The following is an 11,727-nucleotide window of genomic DNA, read 5'->3' on the forward strand; positions in this document are numbered from 1 at the left end:
CCCACCCCCACCCCCCCCCCCCCCCCCCCCCCCCCCCCCCCCCCGCTTATTAATTTTTGAGAAAATGTTTTTGAAAGTTCCCTTTTTTGTCCTAATTCTGCTGTATTAGCCTCCTTTTCAAAAAATTTCCACCCAGGACATTTTTATTCCAACCCCCCCCCCCGCCTATTAAGATTTTGATTTTTTCCAACCCCCCGCTTATTCCAATCCCCTCCCGGCTATTAGGCACCCGAGTGTAAGAAATTAATCAATGAATAAATCACTTTCAGAAGAAGTGTTTATTGTTAAAGTTGTGTTTCGAACTTTCGATTTTTAAAGGTATTTCATATTATTTATTTGATGTTTTTATTTACAAATTATAAATGTTCCCAAAGAACAAATGAAAAAATGAATGTCAGATTTTTGCCGCCTTGTGTTAGCAAATGTTGAATTTTTTTTTTTTTACCTAGAGTTAGTTCGCTTCAGGTTTATTACCATAACTAGCCTTTAGCAATTCAATTATCCCCGTATCCCATGACTAATCGAGTCGTTTGTACTTTCGAAATGATACAGGGGTGTTTCCAGAACTGGTATGTAGGTAGTTCGCACATGTAGTTCTCTTTTTGTTTAGTTTTCAAATTTTAAGGATTTTAATTTATATTGGGCAGGTATATACCTTTTAATTATTTTTGCCATTCATTTAAACAACCAAAAACAAAGATGTAGGAAAAAACTAAAGCTTGTAACTTTTTTTGCTAGAATTTTTAATTATGCTTTTCAAGTGTTTAGATTCATTAATATGAAAAAGAAGAGTTTATTTTGTGTAAAACAATTAAATATACTGGTCGTTACTAGTGGTCTTCCTTTAGATCTTCACTTCTATGCTGGAAGCTCGATCCCAAACTTAGTCATACGATTCACTTGGCAAATAAATGTCAGATAAATGTACATCCAGGCGCCTCTATTCGAGGGGAATTGTGCACCATTAAATGCTCTGATAAAAGAGTGTGATAAAATATGCCAAACCCTCTGTCTGAGGTGTGTTTATACGGTGTGGCGGAGTTCGACGAAAGTTTGGATGGAATTTCGGAAATTACGTTATTACGGCATGTTTGAGAGCGGAATAGACGTTTTCATAAGTTACGTCACAAACATCACTTGCCTCGTATTCAAACAATTACCATGGTGGTTATGTCTCTTGAGACATTAAATGATTTTTTATAAATAGGAAGTAGTTTTAAGATCCGCTGGCAGTTAATCACCATGGCAATAATTTCAAAACGAGGCAAGTGATGTTGGTAACGTAAATTTACGAAAATGTCTATTTAGCGGAATTTAGTAAAAATCGGTCGGGATTTTACGACGGAATCCTAAATTTCAAAGTAACTTTTATGTTGGAATTTTATTTTCTGTTCAGGGGGTTTAACGGAAATAGGGGAGGTGGGGTTTATAGAATTACGGAATCCGGTATCCTCTGAAAGCCCCTCCCTGTACGATACCCAGGCTGTTTAAATTTCTGAGAATACTGAACTGTGATGTTCACCCAGTAATAAATTTAGGGAATGAACTGGATTATTCAGATTTGACATATGGCGGAAAGAAGAATTCAAGCATAAGATTTTTTTGAACACAACATAATTTTTGTTTGGATTTTTAGACACATTATATTGGTATGCATTTTATATATATATTGCGTACGATGTCTTTTGTAGTATATTTACAGCGTTTGGCAATGAATACTGGTTGTTTTAAATAGTATCAAAATATGAAAAAATTCGATATAAATTGTACAAAATTACTATAAAAATGACTGAAGATCTTAACGATTTCAGTTTTACGGTTAAAAACATCCGAAACTCTTGAAATTATGCTTCAGAAGTCCAAATATAATGAGGACACACCTGACCTTATTCAGGGGTCCCCTCAAAATCCTATCTACTTTCGAACCAATCGCATGTGGTTGCGTCCCCAGAAAGAATGCTACGGATCATAAGGGTTGTTCCCCTACTGTAAGGTATTTAAATTAGACAATGTCTCTGACATTAGTTGAAGAAAGCAAGTCCATTTCGTCCAATAAAATTTCATCCTCATCCATTCCGATTTGCCCGATAATTTCTCCCGTATCTTCATCATGAATTTCCCGATTCCGTTCGGGCGAGGAAGGGAAAGTCGAAAGTTGTGTCTCCCGTGAACCATCATTTTCATCGACAAATTCTTCCTTCAGTTTTTGATAACGAGAGCGTAATTTTTTGAAACGATTTTCCTTATTCTTTGAAGGGTTATCGTTTGCTTGTTGAGATTCTCTTTGATTTCGTGCAAAATTTACAAAAACCTAGGAATAGATAAAAGAATATATGGGGTCATGAACATATAAAAGACTGAACATCCATTTTCTTCGTATTTTTGTAGGAAGCACTGCTAGCTTCGTTGTCGCCTCGTTAAAGACATAAAATGCAACAATAAATTTTGATGATATACCTCTTGGGAATACGTTGCTAATAACGTTAAAACTTTGTTGTTCTACTATTCTGAAGTATTTTATCTATATCATAACAATGATAATAAAGGCAAAATCATCGTCAGCTTGTCAAAACTCCAACTAATGTTTCTAAATTTTGACTCAAAAGTATGGAATAATTTAAAAGAGTATGGGGATTCAAATAATGATATTCTTATGACACAGGCTCTCAACTGGTAAAAAATTTCCAACCCCCCCATGTTATTTTTGGGTTTTCAGAAGTACAATTTCCAACCCCCCCGGCAATTAGGTCCCCAGTTTACTAAAATATTGAAAATTTTCCAGATCCCCCCCCCCGTTTATTCGAAATTTGAACCCCTCCCCCCATTTATTTGGAACCTAAGAGTATTGGAGTGACAAAAGTGATTCAAAAGTATATACACGCAGTAGTTGAAATGCTGCAAAATTGAGAATAATTCTTTTGTGATTACAAGTAAATGTTCAAAGCTCATCATCATCATCAATCCTTCCTAAGCAATTCAAAGAAATAAAATTGTGACGGAATATTGCATCTTACGTTATCAAGTGATGTTTGGCGAACCGAATAATCTTCAATGTCAAATCTCTCGGTGATTTCTTCCATCGTGGAAAAGATTTGTGATAAGTTGCATTCAGAACTCGAAGGGATCTGGTACTGAACCAAGTTGTTATGACATTCCTGTAAAGATGAAGTTGAAGTGGTTTTGAAAAAAAAGCACATTTTTTTATAAGCAATTAGGTTGCTAAGGCAGGAGTGCTTAAATTTGCCAATTTTTTTTTACACTATCTCGTAAAGTAAAAGCTTTTTAGATAATCTAACCATGCCAAACGATAGCCCTTGACAGCATTATGCATAAATATGGTACACATTTTTTTAAATATGTAAATTCAATTTTAAAAAATTCAAAAATTCAATTCATTTTTTGCTTTGACCCCCCTGATATTATACCATATTTGAGCTTTTACTTTACGAGATAGTGAAAAAGGACTTGCTAATTTCAGAATTTTAAAATTTTAAATTTAGATCTTAATATTATTAACATGAGAATTTAATGTATGAACAAAATTCTTGAAAATTGAAGACCGTCAATTAGGGCCAGTCGTGTTTTTTCTCCTTGCATTACTCAGAGTTTTTAATCAATATTCAATGGCTTAGAGAACATTTTTTATTAGTGTGTGGACATGGAAGATGAAATGACGGGATTACCTTCATGATACAATTTTCGAAAGTTTCTTCCATGAAATTTTTGATGGGTTCCATATTGGGTAAAGATCCTTTGATTCTGATGACCACTATATAACCATCACCAAAACGATCTTTTAAATGTTGTGTACTTCCTAAACATTTGAATTTCCCATTCACCATGATGGCAAGACGCGTACAAAGTGCTTCACATTCTTCCATGCTATTGAATGAATTTGTATGAATGAATGAATTAGAAAAATAGAGGGAAAACTTGACCAAAGCTGAGACAGTGTGGGTTCAACATAAACAAAAACTTGCTTCAGTATTACGTCCTAGGGTCTTATCAGGGAGAAAACCTGATTCTATGGGGAGTTGGAAATCAATTTTTGTTACCTATGTGAAGTCAAAACAACAGATTTTGTTCCCTCTTTGACAATACTGAGAATGACATTCCATAAAAATCGTCGAGCTCCAGGATCCATACCTGTCGTTGGTTCATCCTAAGAAAAAGCAATCAATAAGTTGCACTGCTAAAGTATGTGTATGAGTATTTAAAAAAATTGTTGCATTTCTTACCATGAAAATAACAGATGGATTTCCCAGTAAAGCGATCGCAGCTGAAAGTTTTCTTTTGTTGCCACCACTGTACATTATGGATGGTTTGTTGGCATATCGAGTCAACGCCATCTTCTTAATTAACCAGTTCGCAATCTGAATTTAAATTGAGATAAACAAGTTATTGAAATGTCAAGATAATTGAAAGATTAATAAACCTAGAATGTGAAAGGAGTTGGCCTTATTTGGACACAGAGTCAAGCGATCTTTTAACCTTAGAGTAAAAAGTGGACCTAGTGATGTGAGTAGCTTGTAATGAACGTACCCTTGAAATTTCAAGATTAACGGGAAAGTAAAAGTAATAAACTTAGATAAAATAAGAGAACAATTTTCATTATTTAAAAATTTAGGAGGTCTAAGTTCTACAATGGTGGACGAACCCTTGAAATTTCGTGTTCAGGGATTCCTTTTAAACGAGCATAAAAATAAAGATGTTCTTTGGCCGTCAAATGATCAAACAAAGCATCGAATTGTGGACAATATCCAATCTTCTGGTGAACTGATAACGGCTTGTGTGAAATACTAAAAAGGGAGGAAAGATGTCAGAATCTCAAAGTTTGTTTGAACGACAAGACAAATCATGCAAAGGTAGCAACTCGCTGCACGATTCCCCGATTATGTATTGATTACCAAAATAAACCGATTGTCCGAAGGTCAGCGGGTTGACAAGGCTGCACGCATCCCCGAAATAGATTTTGATATTAAAACACATCAGGATGCGTACAACTTATAAGTTCAACTCTATGTTGCTAATAAATCGGTAATGCGCCAGGACAAAGATTGCACGAACGAGAGAAAACGAGCACCTTTTATTTTCGACGTAAGCATCACCAGCGGTAGGTGGGATATCGCCAGTCAACATTTTGAAAGTTGTCGTCTTCCCTGCACCATTCACACCGAGTAAGCCAAAACACTAAAAAGAAGAAAGAACCGAGTAAAGGCAAAACACTAAAAAGAAGAAAAAAGCGAGTAAGGCAAAACACTAAAAAAAAGAAAAAACCGAGTAAGGCAAAACACTAAAAAGAGAAAAGAACCGAGTAAGCAAAAACACTAAAACGAAGAAAGAACCGAGTTAACTAAAACACTAAAAAGAAAATAAAACCCAGTAATGCAAAACACTAAAATGAAGTAACGAAGAAATATTCGTTTGTAGCAAAACACACAAATGAGTCGGAATAAGTAACAAAACTTTATGCATGTTTATAGTTAGAAAATGGAAATCTAGCCTCACCTCTCCACGAGTGATACCGACACATAAGCGATCAACGGCTAAATGTTTACCAGTCTTTCGTGAATTGTAAATCTGTTGACAAAGAAAAAAGTAAGAGAAGAAAAATGACTTTCAACTTTCTAGTCTATTACAAATTATAAATAGAAAGGTATTTCAAAGTTCCATTGCTCGAACGAACCTTGGTCAAGTTTTCGATTCTCATGACGTCATCATCTGCACCGCCACTGAGTACTCTTTCACGTTCGTTTGAAACATCAATATCTTCATTTTGTAATGCACTGTCCATTATGATCACCGTCCTGGAAAGTCAAGAATTAAGATTTAATTAGGCACAGGTCTAAAACCGAATAACCAGGCAGAGTTGAATACTCCGACAAAATGGTATAGAGATTCGGCAAAATGATCAAAAGCATGTCAGGAATCACTAAAAAAGCCCCACCCTGAAATTAATGAGATTAATAATGACCGGAATCGCAAGAACTACTGTTGGAAACAAATATGAGGCATCTTATGGAAGAATTTTTCCGCTGAAGATCACATTTTGTTAACTATTTTTGAAAATATGTTTTCACTTTAACAAAACAAATTTTCAACAAACCTTTTACTGCGAGTTGAGAAATGTTCAATAAGTAGTGTGATGATGAAAAAAATGAATCCTTCTGTCACCATGTAAACCAAACTTCTAGTTACCAGTTCCCATTCAAACGGTGATCGAATCTTGTCGAGGGAACCTGAAAAACCAAAAATATTAGTGAAAACAGATGATATTTGTTCTGCTCGTTTCTTGAAACTTTTGCATGCATACCATTCAAAAATTGACACTATGAAACAATCTTTATAATACCTGGATTCAAGAATATATTTACCTATCTCCATGTAAAGTTGATTCAACAGTTCTGTGAACGCAAGGTCCATCAATCCACGACCAAGACAGTAGGTAGGAAAGATTAAGCAAACTTGCGTGGCGATTTCATATGCAATTTTCAAGGACTACAAAAACAAGTGATTTAATTCTTAAAAGATGTCAATAAGACGTTAAAAATGGAATATCCAAGCATGTGTCAGCGTAAAACCATGAGAATATACTTTTATATGATAAAACTCCTTATTTTGGGTATGACAGTCAAACGTCTAAACAAAATAGAATGAAAAAGTGAACGACTGATGGGAACTACTCTCCCCTACAGACAGTTTCAGACCTCCTTCAGCTTAGTCCTAAAAATAGTTCATTCTGAAAGAGTAGATATAATTAGCCTGGGAGGAAAAAGAACGAAAACTTACCGGGTCTGAAGAGAAAAGTTGTAGGATTGAAACAGTGATGGTGCAAGTGATTCCAAGGAACAGATTCAAAAGAATTAAGACAACAAACGCCGTACTGGCTTCACGAAATAAGAATGATGCTGGGTACATCATTGGTGTGATCGACCAACTAGGTGGAAAGGAAGAGAATTGTACTTGGTAATATATACCGCTGGTATGAAGATCTTTTGCGAAATTCAGTACACAGAAGATTTCTACAACGTGACAAGCACAGTTGTATGATTAAAAGAATTCTATTTTAGCTTGGTTCCTGAAGTGATAGAGTCTCCATTCGAAGACACACCGGGAAGCGCAAATGTGTTCGAATTATGAAAATTTCGAGTTATGGAGACTGGTGTTCAGGGTTTTGTTTACTAAAGGGATCAGAAAACTTGTCGGAATCAAAGAGACATTCGAGTTGTAGAGGTTCGAGTTATGAGGACTCCACTGTACTTCTTGAACAATCATTAACAATAGCTTTGTATTGTTGGAGTGCTGTTACGGAATTCATCCAGGTAATTAGTAAAAAAGTATTGACAGGAAAATAAATTTAAAAAAAGATATGTCACAACTTACCCATAGCAGACAAAGAGAGCACATACAGCTGGAAGGTTGGTAGACGATGCATATGCAGGTACATCGAACAGATAGAAGATTAATATACACGGCATTGCAGGGATCAAGTAATTGAACTGGAAGAAAGGGAAGAAGTAAGTAGTATGTAGTTCATGAAATAAATGAAAAAAATGTCCTCTTACTCTCGGGTACCTGATAAGCCCCCCCCCCCGCTAAATAATTTTTGGTGAAACATTTTTGAACGCCCCTCTTTTACCCTAATTTTGCTGTATTATCCTCCTTTTCAAAAAATTTCCACCCTTCTATCCTTCATTCAGTAAATAAATTCTAATGTAATACACTTATCAAATGTTTAGACGCAGACGGTTTATGAGGGGACTGCTAAAGAATTCAGAGGAAAAGTTTTTTTACTACACACGGCATTTTTAGGTGCCTCTACGATCATCCAAACTGACCGCACCGCTAGAGGTCGATAGGTTCTCCTTAAGAACTTCATTAACAGAAATCATAATCACTAATAACAAAACAAAATTGTAAAATCGATACTTACAAAGTCCCAAACAAAGTTAGTAAACCAGTACAAGATGGGACTTAACCCACTGACAAACTGGATATGTTTAGCTTTGGTGGTTCTCTCCATGACCAGAAAAACCACAAAACTTGCTGGTACAAAAGACATTGCAATGATCACGAAAATGGCGATCACTGCGTCGGTGCCTTGTCGTCTGAAAGAAATAATAACTTCAGAATGCTATACTTATTACTAACAATATCTTCACAATCGGAAATGTTTTCTATGCCTTAAAACCCTTAAGCAAGTCATCATTAATCCGTGTACGAAAAAACACGCCTAAAAGCCTTTAAATGTTCTTAGCTTGATCTTAACATATTTGCCATCGAAGCCTTATGTTCTTATATAGTTTGTTCTTATTAAAAATGTGTAAAGTTTATAGAAGAGATCTTACATGGCATTGATGTCTAGCACATTATGTGTTATATTCAAAGGGTGGCTCGCCGCTGTTATACCTATAACAAAAATAGAGAAAAAGTTTGACATGCATAATTGGGTTGATTATTCTTATCTCAAGGCTACTCAGAATTACAAAATTAAAGAAATAAAGGTGAAAGGTTATTTTCACTAAAATCAAAGTACCTTTGGAGTAGTTAAGACAATTTAGTTTTTCAAACCCTAGAGGAGGTTTCGAGACTAGCTGTTTAAACAGGTGCTTGCGAGCTGACGGGACAAAAGAGTGTTCGAATTATGGAGTGTTCGAATCATGGAAAATAGTGGGAGTCTACTATACCATAAGCGGCAGGGTTTCCTTTTTCGGGCGGTAACATCGCCCTTAAGAGGGCGTTATCCATGGCGTTGATATAAGTTGGCATTGCGTGGAATCCTTTGTTATTGAACCAGACCTGCGAGGATATATAAAAACTATTTATTAAACATTCTTTTGTAAGATAAAGGGTATCAAGGTAGAACCTGTTTAGATAAATTCCGCGAAACTACTGAACAGGCGTCTGAGCTTCCTATGGAGTGAAGAGTTATCAAGAGCATCAAGGTCTATGGTTACTCAAGAGACCACTCAGCCAATTTTGAAAACTTTAGGTCATGGCAAAATGTGATGTGTACCCTTGCAGTTTCTTTGGCGTAAAGTTTTTGGATGTCAGAAAATTTTGATTGAGTGACACTTTCAGGAACGACATCTTGTTCGTCACCAAATGTCAATGCTCCGTATCTGAAAAAAAAGAAAACATTCATTTGAAGACCATGTTGAGCAAGCAAAGATCTTATAGCAAACAAATATTGTGCTAGAGCCGTTAAATTTACTTTGATCGATACGAGGGGTGAGTCGCTTTCAAAAAGTACACAAGCTAAAAAGATTTTTTCGATTTATAGAAGGTTTTGGAATTTCTTGCGATTTATTTAGATTTTCTGACTATCAAGAAAATTGTTGAACATACCTTCTTCGTTTGAATGAATTGCTCGTCTGCAGCAGATAAGTCCAAAAATCACGATTTTCAATATTATGTAATGTGTCCCTCGTGACAGTATTAAAAGTTTCCGGGTTTCCTTCAATCCCGTCATCACATTTGTATTGATAATTCTTTGTACAATTACAAGTCAATGAAATATTGAAATTTTGTTCCGATTTTGAAATTGGTTCTGGAAGCTCCGTATTAAACTTTCGACCGACTTGTTGATAACAAAATGGGTCAAACAGTTCTTTCAAATTCTCTCTTAAATAACGATACGTAAAATCTTCTCTCAGTGTAGAGTTCGGATTCTTAAGAACACAATCTGCACTTATTCCCGAAGGTAGATATAAACTTTCCTCCATTTTTCGTGAGATGTTACTTGAAGGATTACTGTTGCTGAAAGGGATATGGTAAGGAGGTGGATGGAACATTGTTGGAGAGAGAACCAGTTTTGGGTAAGTGTTGGCTTTCGGTTGAGATAAAGCAACAGTCATTGCAATGGAGATGAAAATTCCAGGAAGGAAAATATGTGTTAAAAGAGATTTGATGTTCCGTTTTGTGTGATGAAAACGTTTTAAAATGAGAGCGTAAAATTGTTGCCACCGTTCGATATTACGATTGATTTTTGATGAGGTACCGACGTGATACGACCACGATTCACTACCGATCGTTTGAATTTTCGATGTTCCCGAAGGAATACGTTTATGACTAGATACTTTTTTGACGTGCTCCGGAGAATTGATGTCACCCCGGGTTAACGCGAATGTCATGTCGTTAGTTCTTAGCGGTGTCCGTGCATTACCTAAATCTGGATTGCTGAAATTAGAAGACAATTTTAATTGATACAATTTGAAATTATAAGTACATACCAGTGCCGTCGTAGCAACTGGGGGGGCAAGGGTGGGCTATGCCCCCCCCAATAATTTTTTCAAAAATGGTTGTTTTGCAAAATGCAAAGTTTTTCTTTTTTAATTTGTCATAATTGTCACAATTGAGTGCATTTTCAAGCAATCTAGAGCTCAAACTTTCAAAATTTCCCCCCTCGGGCCAAACCATGGCTGGCCCTCGCGGTGTCACTAAACTCCAGCCCCCCCACCAATATGGAAATGCTTCCTACGGCACTGCTTACTACTTTTGATTCACCTGATGTTTCTCATTGTAGATTCTCTATAAACTATGTTATTGCTTTAGCCCTAGATTAAAAGTTTTTGAGTTGAGTGGACATTATGGTGATTTGAAGGCAGAACCGAAATAACAAGAGAATCTCACAAGTTTAAATCAAATGATGATAGCCTTTCGTGGTATAAGTCATAATCTTGTCTTGATTGTATCAATGGTTCAGTTATCGATTCAAACAGTGGAGCCATCCTTTCTTCTTCCCCAGTAGAAACCGTCCCACTAAGAGATGAAGTTTCCATCATAGGGATTTCACTTGAAGTTGTAGAGATTGTGGAAGGACTTGTTGGAGGGATGGTTTCCATATTCACATTCGCTGTCAATTCGTTGTCTGTTGAAAAATGAAAAAAAAATAATTTCCTTTAATGGGCTATTCCAGAATTAGTCTGTCTGCTGTACCCCTTATGTTGAGGAGGTGTGACGTCCAGGGTGGTCTGGAGAATAAAAAATCTAGGGTAGTCTGGTTTTTTGAATGAGAAAATCCAAGGTGGTCAGTAAAATCAGGTTGAAATCCAGGGTGGTCCAAAGAAATGGGAGAAAAAAATCCAAGGGGGTCCTGAAAAATTGGGAAAAAAATCCAGGGGTGTCACCTTTTAAAAAAAGGTCTCCTAAACATAGGGGGTACAAATTTTTTCTGGAATAGCCCAATTCAACAATCGGTAGCTTTTGAACATAGTACAGAATGAAGGATCCTTTCTGTCACGCCAGTGTTTAAAGCCGGAATATCCGTTTAAATAGAACAAATAACTAAATTAATAGTTTCAGAATATACCTTCCTCTTCACAAACTGTGGCTTCAGTAACCTTCAAAAAGACCTGAAATAGAATTCAAAGAATTAATGACTACATCACATAAAACAGACAAAAGCATTTTTCCTTCTAAGTTCTTAACACAGTAGACTAGCACTCGAAACTTTGTGTTCGCTTTTTGTGTCATTAAAATATCTATGTTAAATACCTCTTCAAGCGTCGTGTCTTGTAGTCCAAAGCTCTTGATACCGAGCTCCTCTTTTCTTTCTTCTAGACTAGCAAACAAGTCTTTCAAAACATCTTTCTTTCCTTTGCCTTTATCGGGGAGGATATAAGAGACTTCATATTTGGTTTCACAAATCATTTGAGCATTGGAAGCATAAGCTTTGATGAATTTTGTGATGCTGTTGGCTGCTACTCTTGATTCTAAAAAATTCAA

The 11,727-nt window shown here is 36.0% G+C and overlaps 1 protein-coding gene across 1 annotated transcript in view; it reads right to left on the reverse strand.

The window, feature by feature from the left end:
- Window positions 1-1,652: 1,652 nt before the first annotated feature.
- LOC136807180 (ATP-binding cassette sub-family A member 2-like) overlaps window positions 1,653-11,727 on the reverse strand; it is a 49,372-nt gene continuing 39,297 nt past the window's right edge. Inside the window, exons 19-39 of the mRNA XM_067063764.1 lie at window positions 11,497-11,714; window positions 11,312-11,354; window positions 10,633-10,870; window positions 9,349-10,179; window positions 9,017-9,122; window positions 8,688-8,799; window positions 8,349-8,409; window positions 7,934-8,108; window positions 7,384-7,499; window positions 6,790-6,937; window positions 6,375-6,498; window positions 6,107-6,239; window positions 5,687-5,807; window positions 5,509-5,580; window positions 5,084-5,190; window positions 4,658-4,799; window positions 4,239-4,373; window positions 4,056-4,162; window positions 3,684-3,882; window positions 3,015-3,155; window positions 1,653-2,311 (exon numbers count right to left, since the gene is read on the reverse strand). Of these exons, the coding sequence (XP_066919865.1) occupies window positions 2,003-2,311; window positions 3,015-3,155; window positions 3,684-3,882; window positions 4,056-4,162; window positions 4,239-4,373; window positions 4,658-4,799; window positions 5,084-5,190; window positions 5,509-5,580; window positions 5,687-5,807; window positions 6,107-6,239; window positions 6,375-6,498; window positions 6,790-6,937; window positions 7,384-7,499; window positions 7,934-8,108; window positions 8,349-8,409; window positions 8,688-8,799; window positions 9,017-9,122; window positions 9,349-10,179; window positions 10,633-10,870; window positions 11,312-11,354; window positions 11,497-11,714 (3,638 nt within the window). The 3' untranslated portion in view covers window positions 1,653-2,002. The remainder of the gene's footprint in view (window positions 2,312-3,014; window positions 3,156-3,683; window positions 3,883-4,055; window positions 4,163-4,238; window positions 4,374-4,657; window positions 4,800-5,083; window positions 5,191-5,508; window positions 5,581-5,686; window positions 5,808-6,106; window positions 6,240-6,374; window positions 6,499-6,789; window positions 6,938-7,383; window positions 7,500-7,933; window positions 8,109-8,348; window positions 8,410-8,687; window positions 8,800-9,016; window positions 9,123-9,348; window positions 10,180-10,632; window positions 10,871-11,311; window positions 11,355-11,496; window positions 11,715-11,727) is intronic.

This window comes from Clytia hemisphaerica, unplaced genomic scaffold (genome assembly GCF_902728285.1).
Source record: "Clytia hemisphaerica strain Z4C2 unplaced genomic scaffold, Clytia hemisphaerica genome assembly, whole genome shotgun sequence".
Lineage (NCBI taxonomy): Eukaryota > Metazoa > Cnidaria > Hydrozoa > Leptothecata > Clytiidae > Clytia > Clytia hemisphaerica.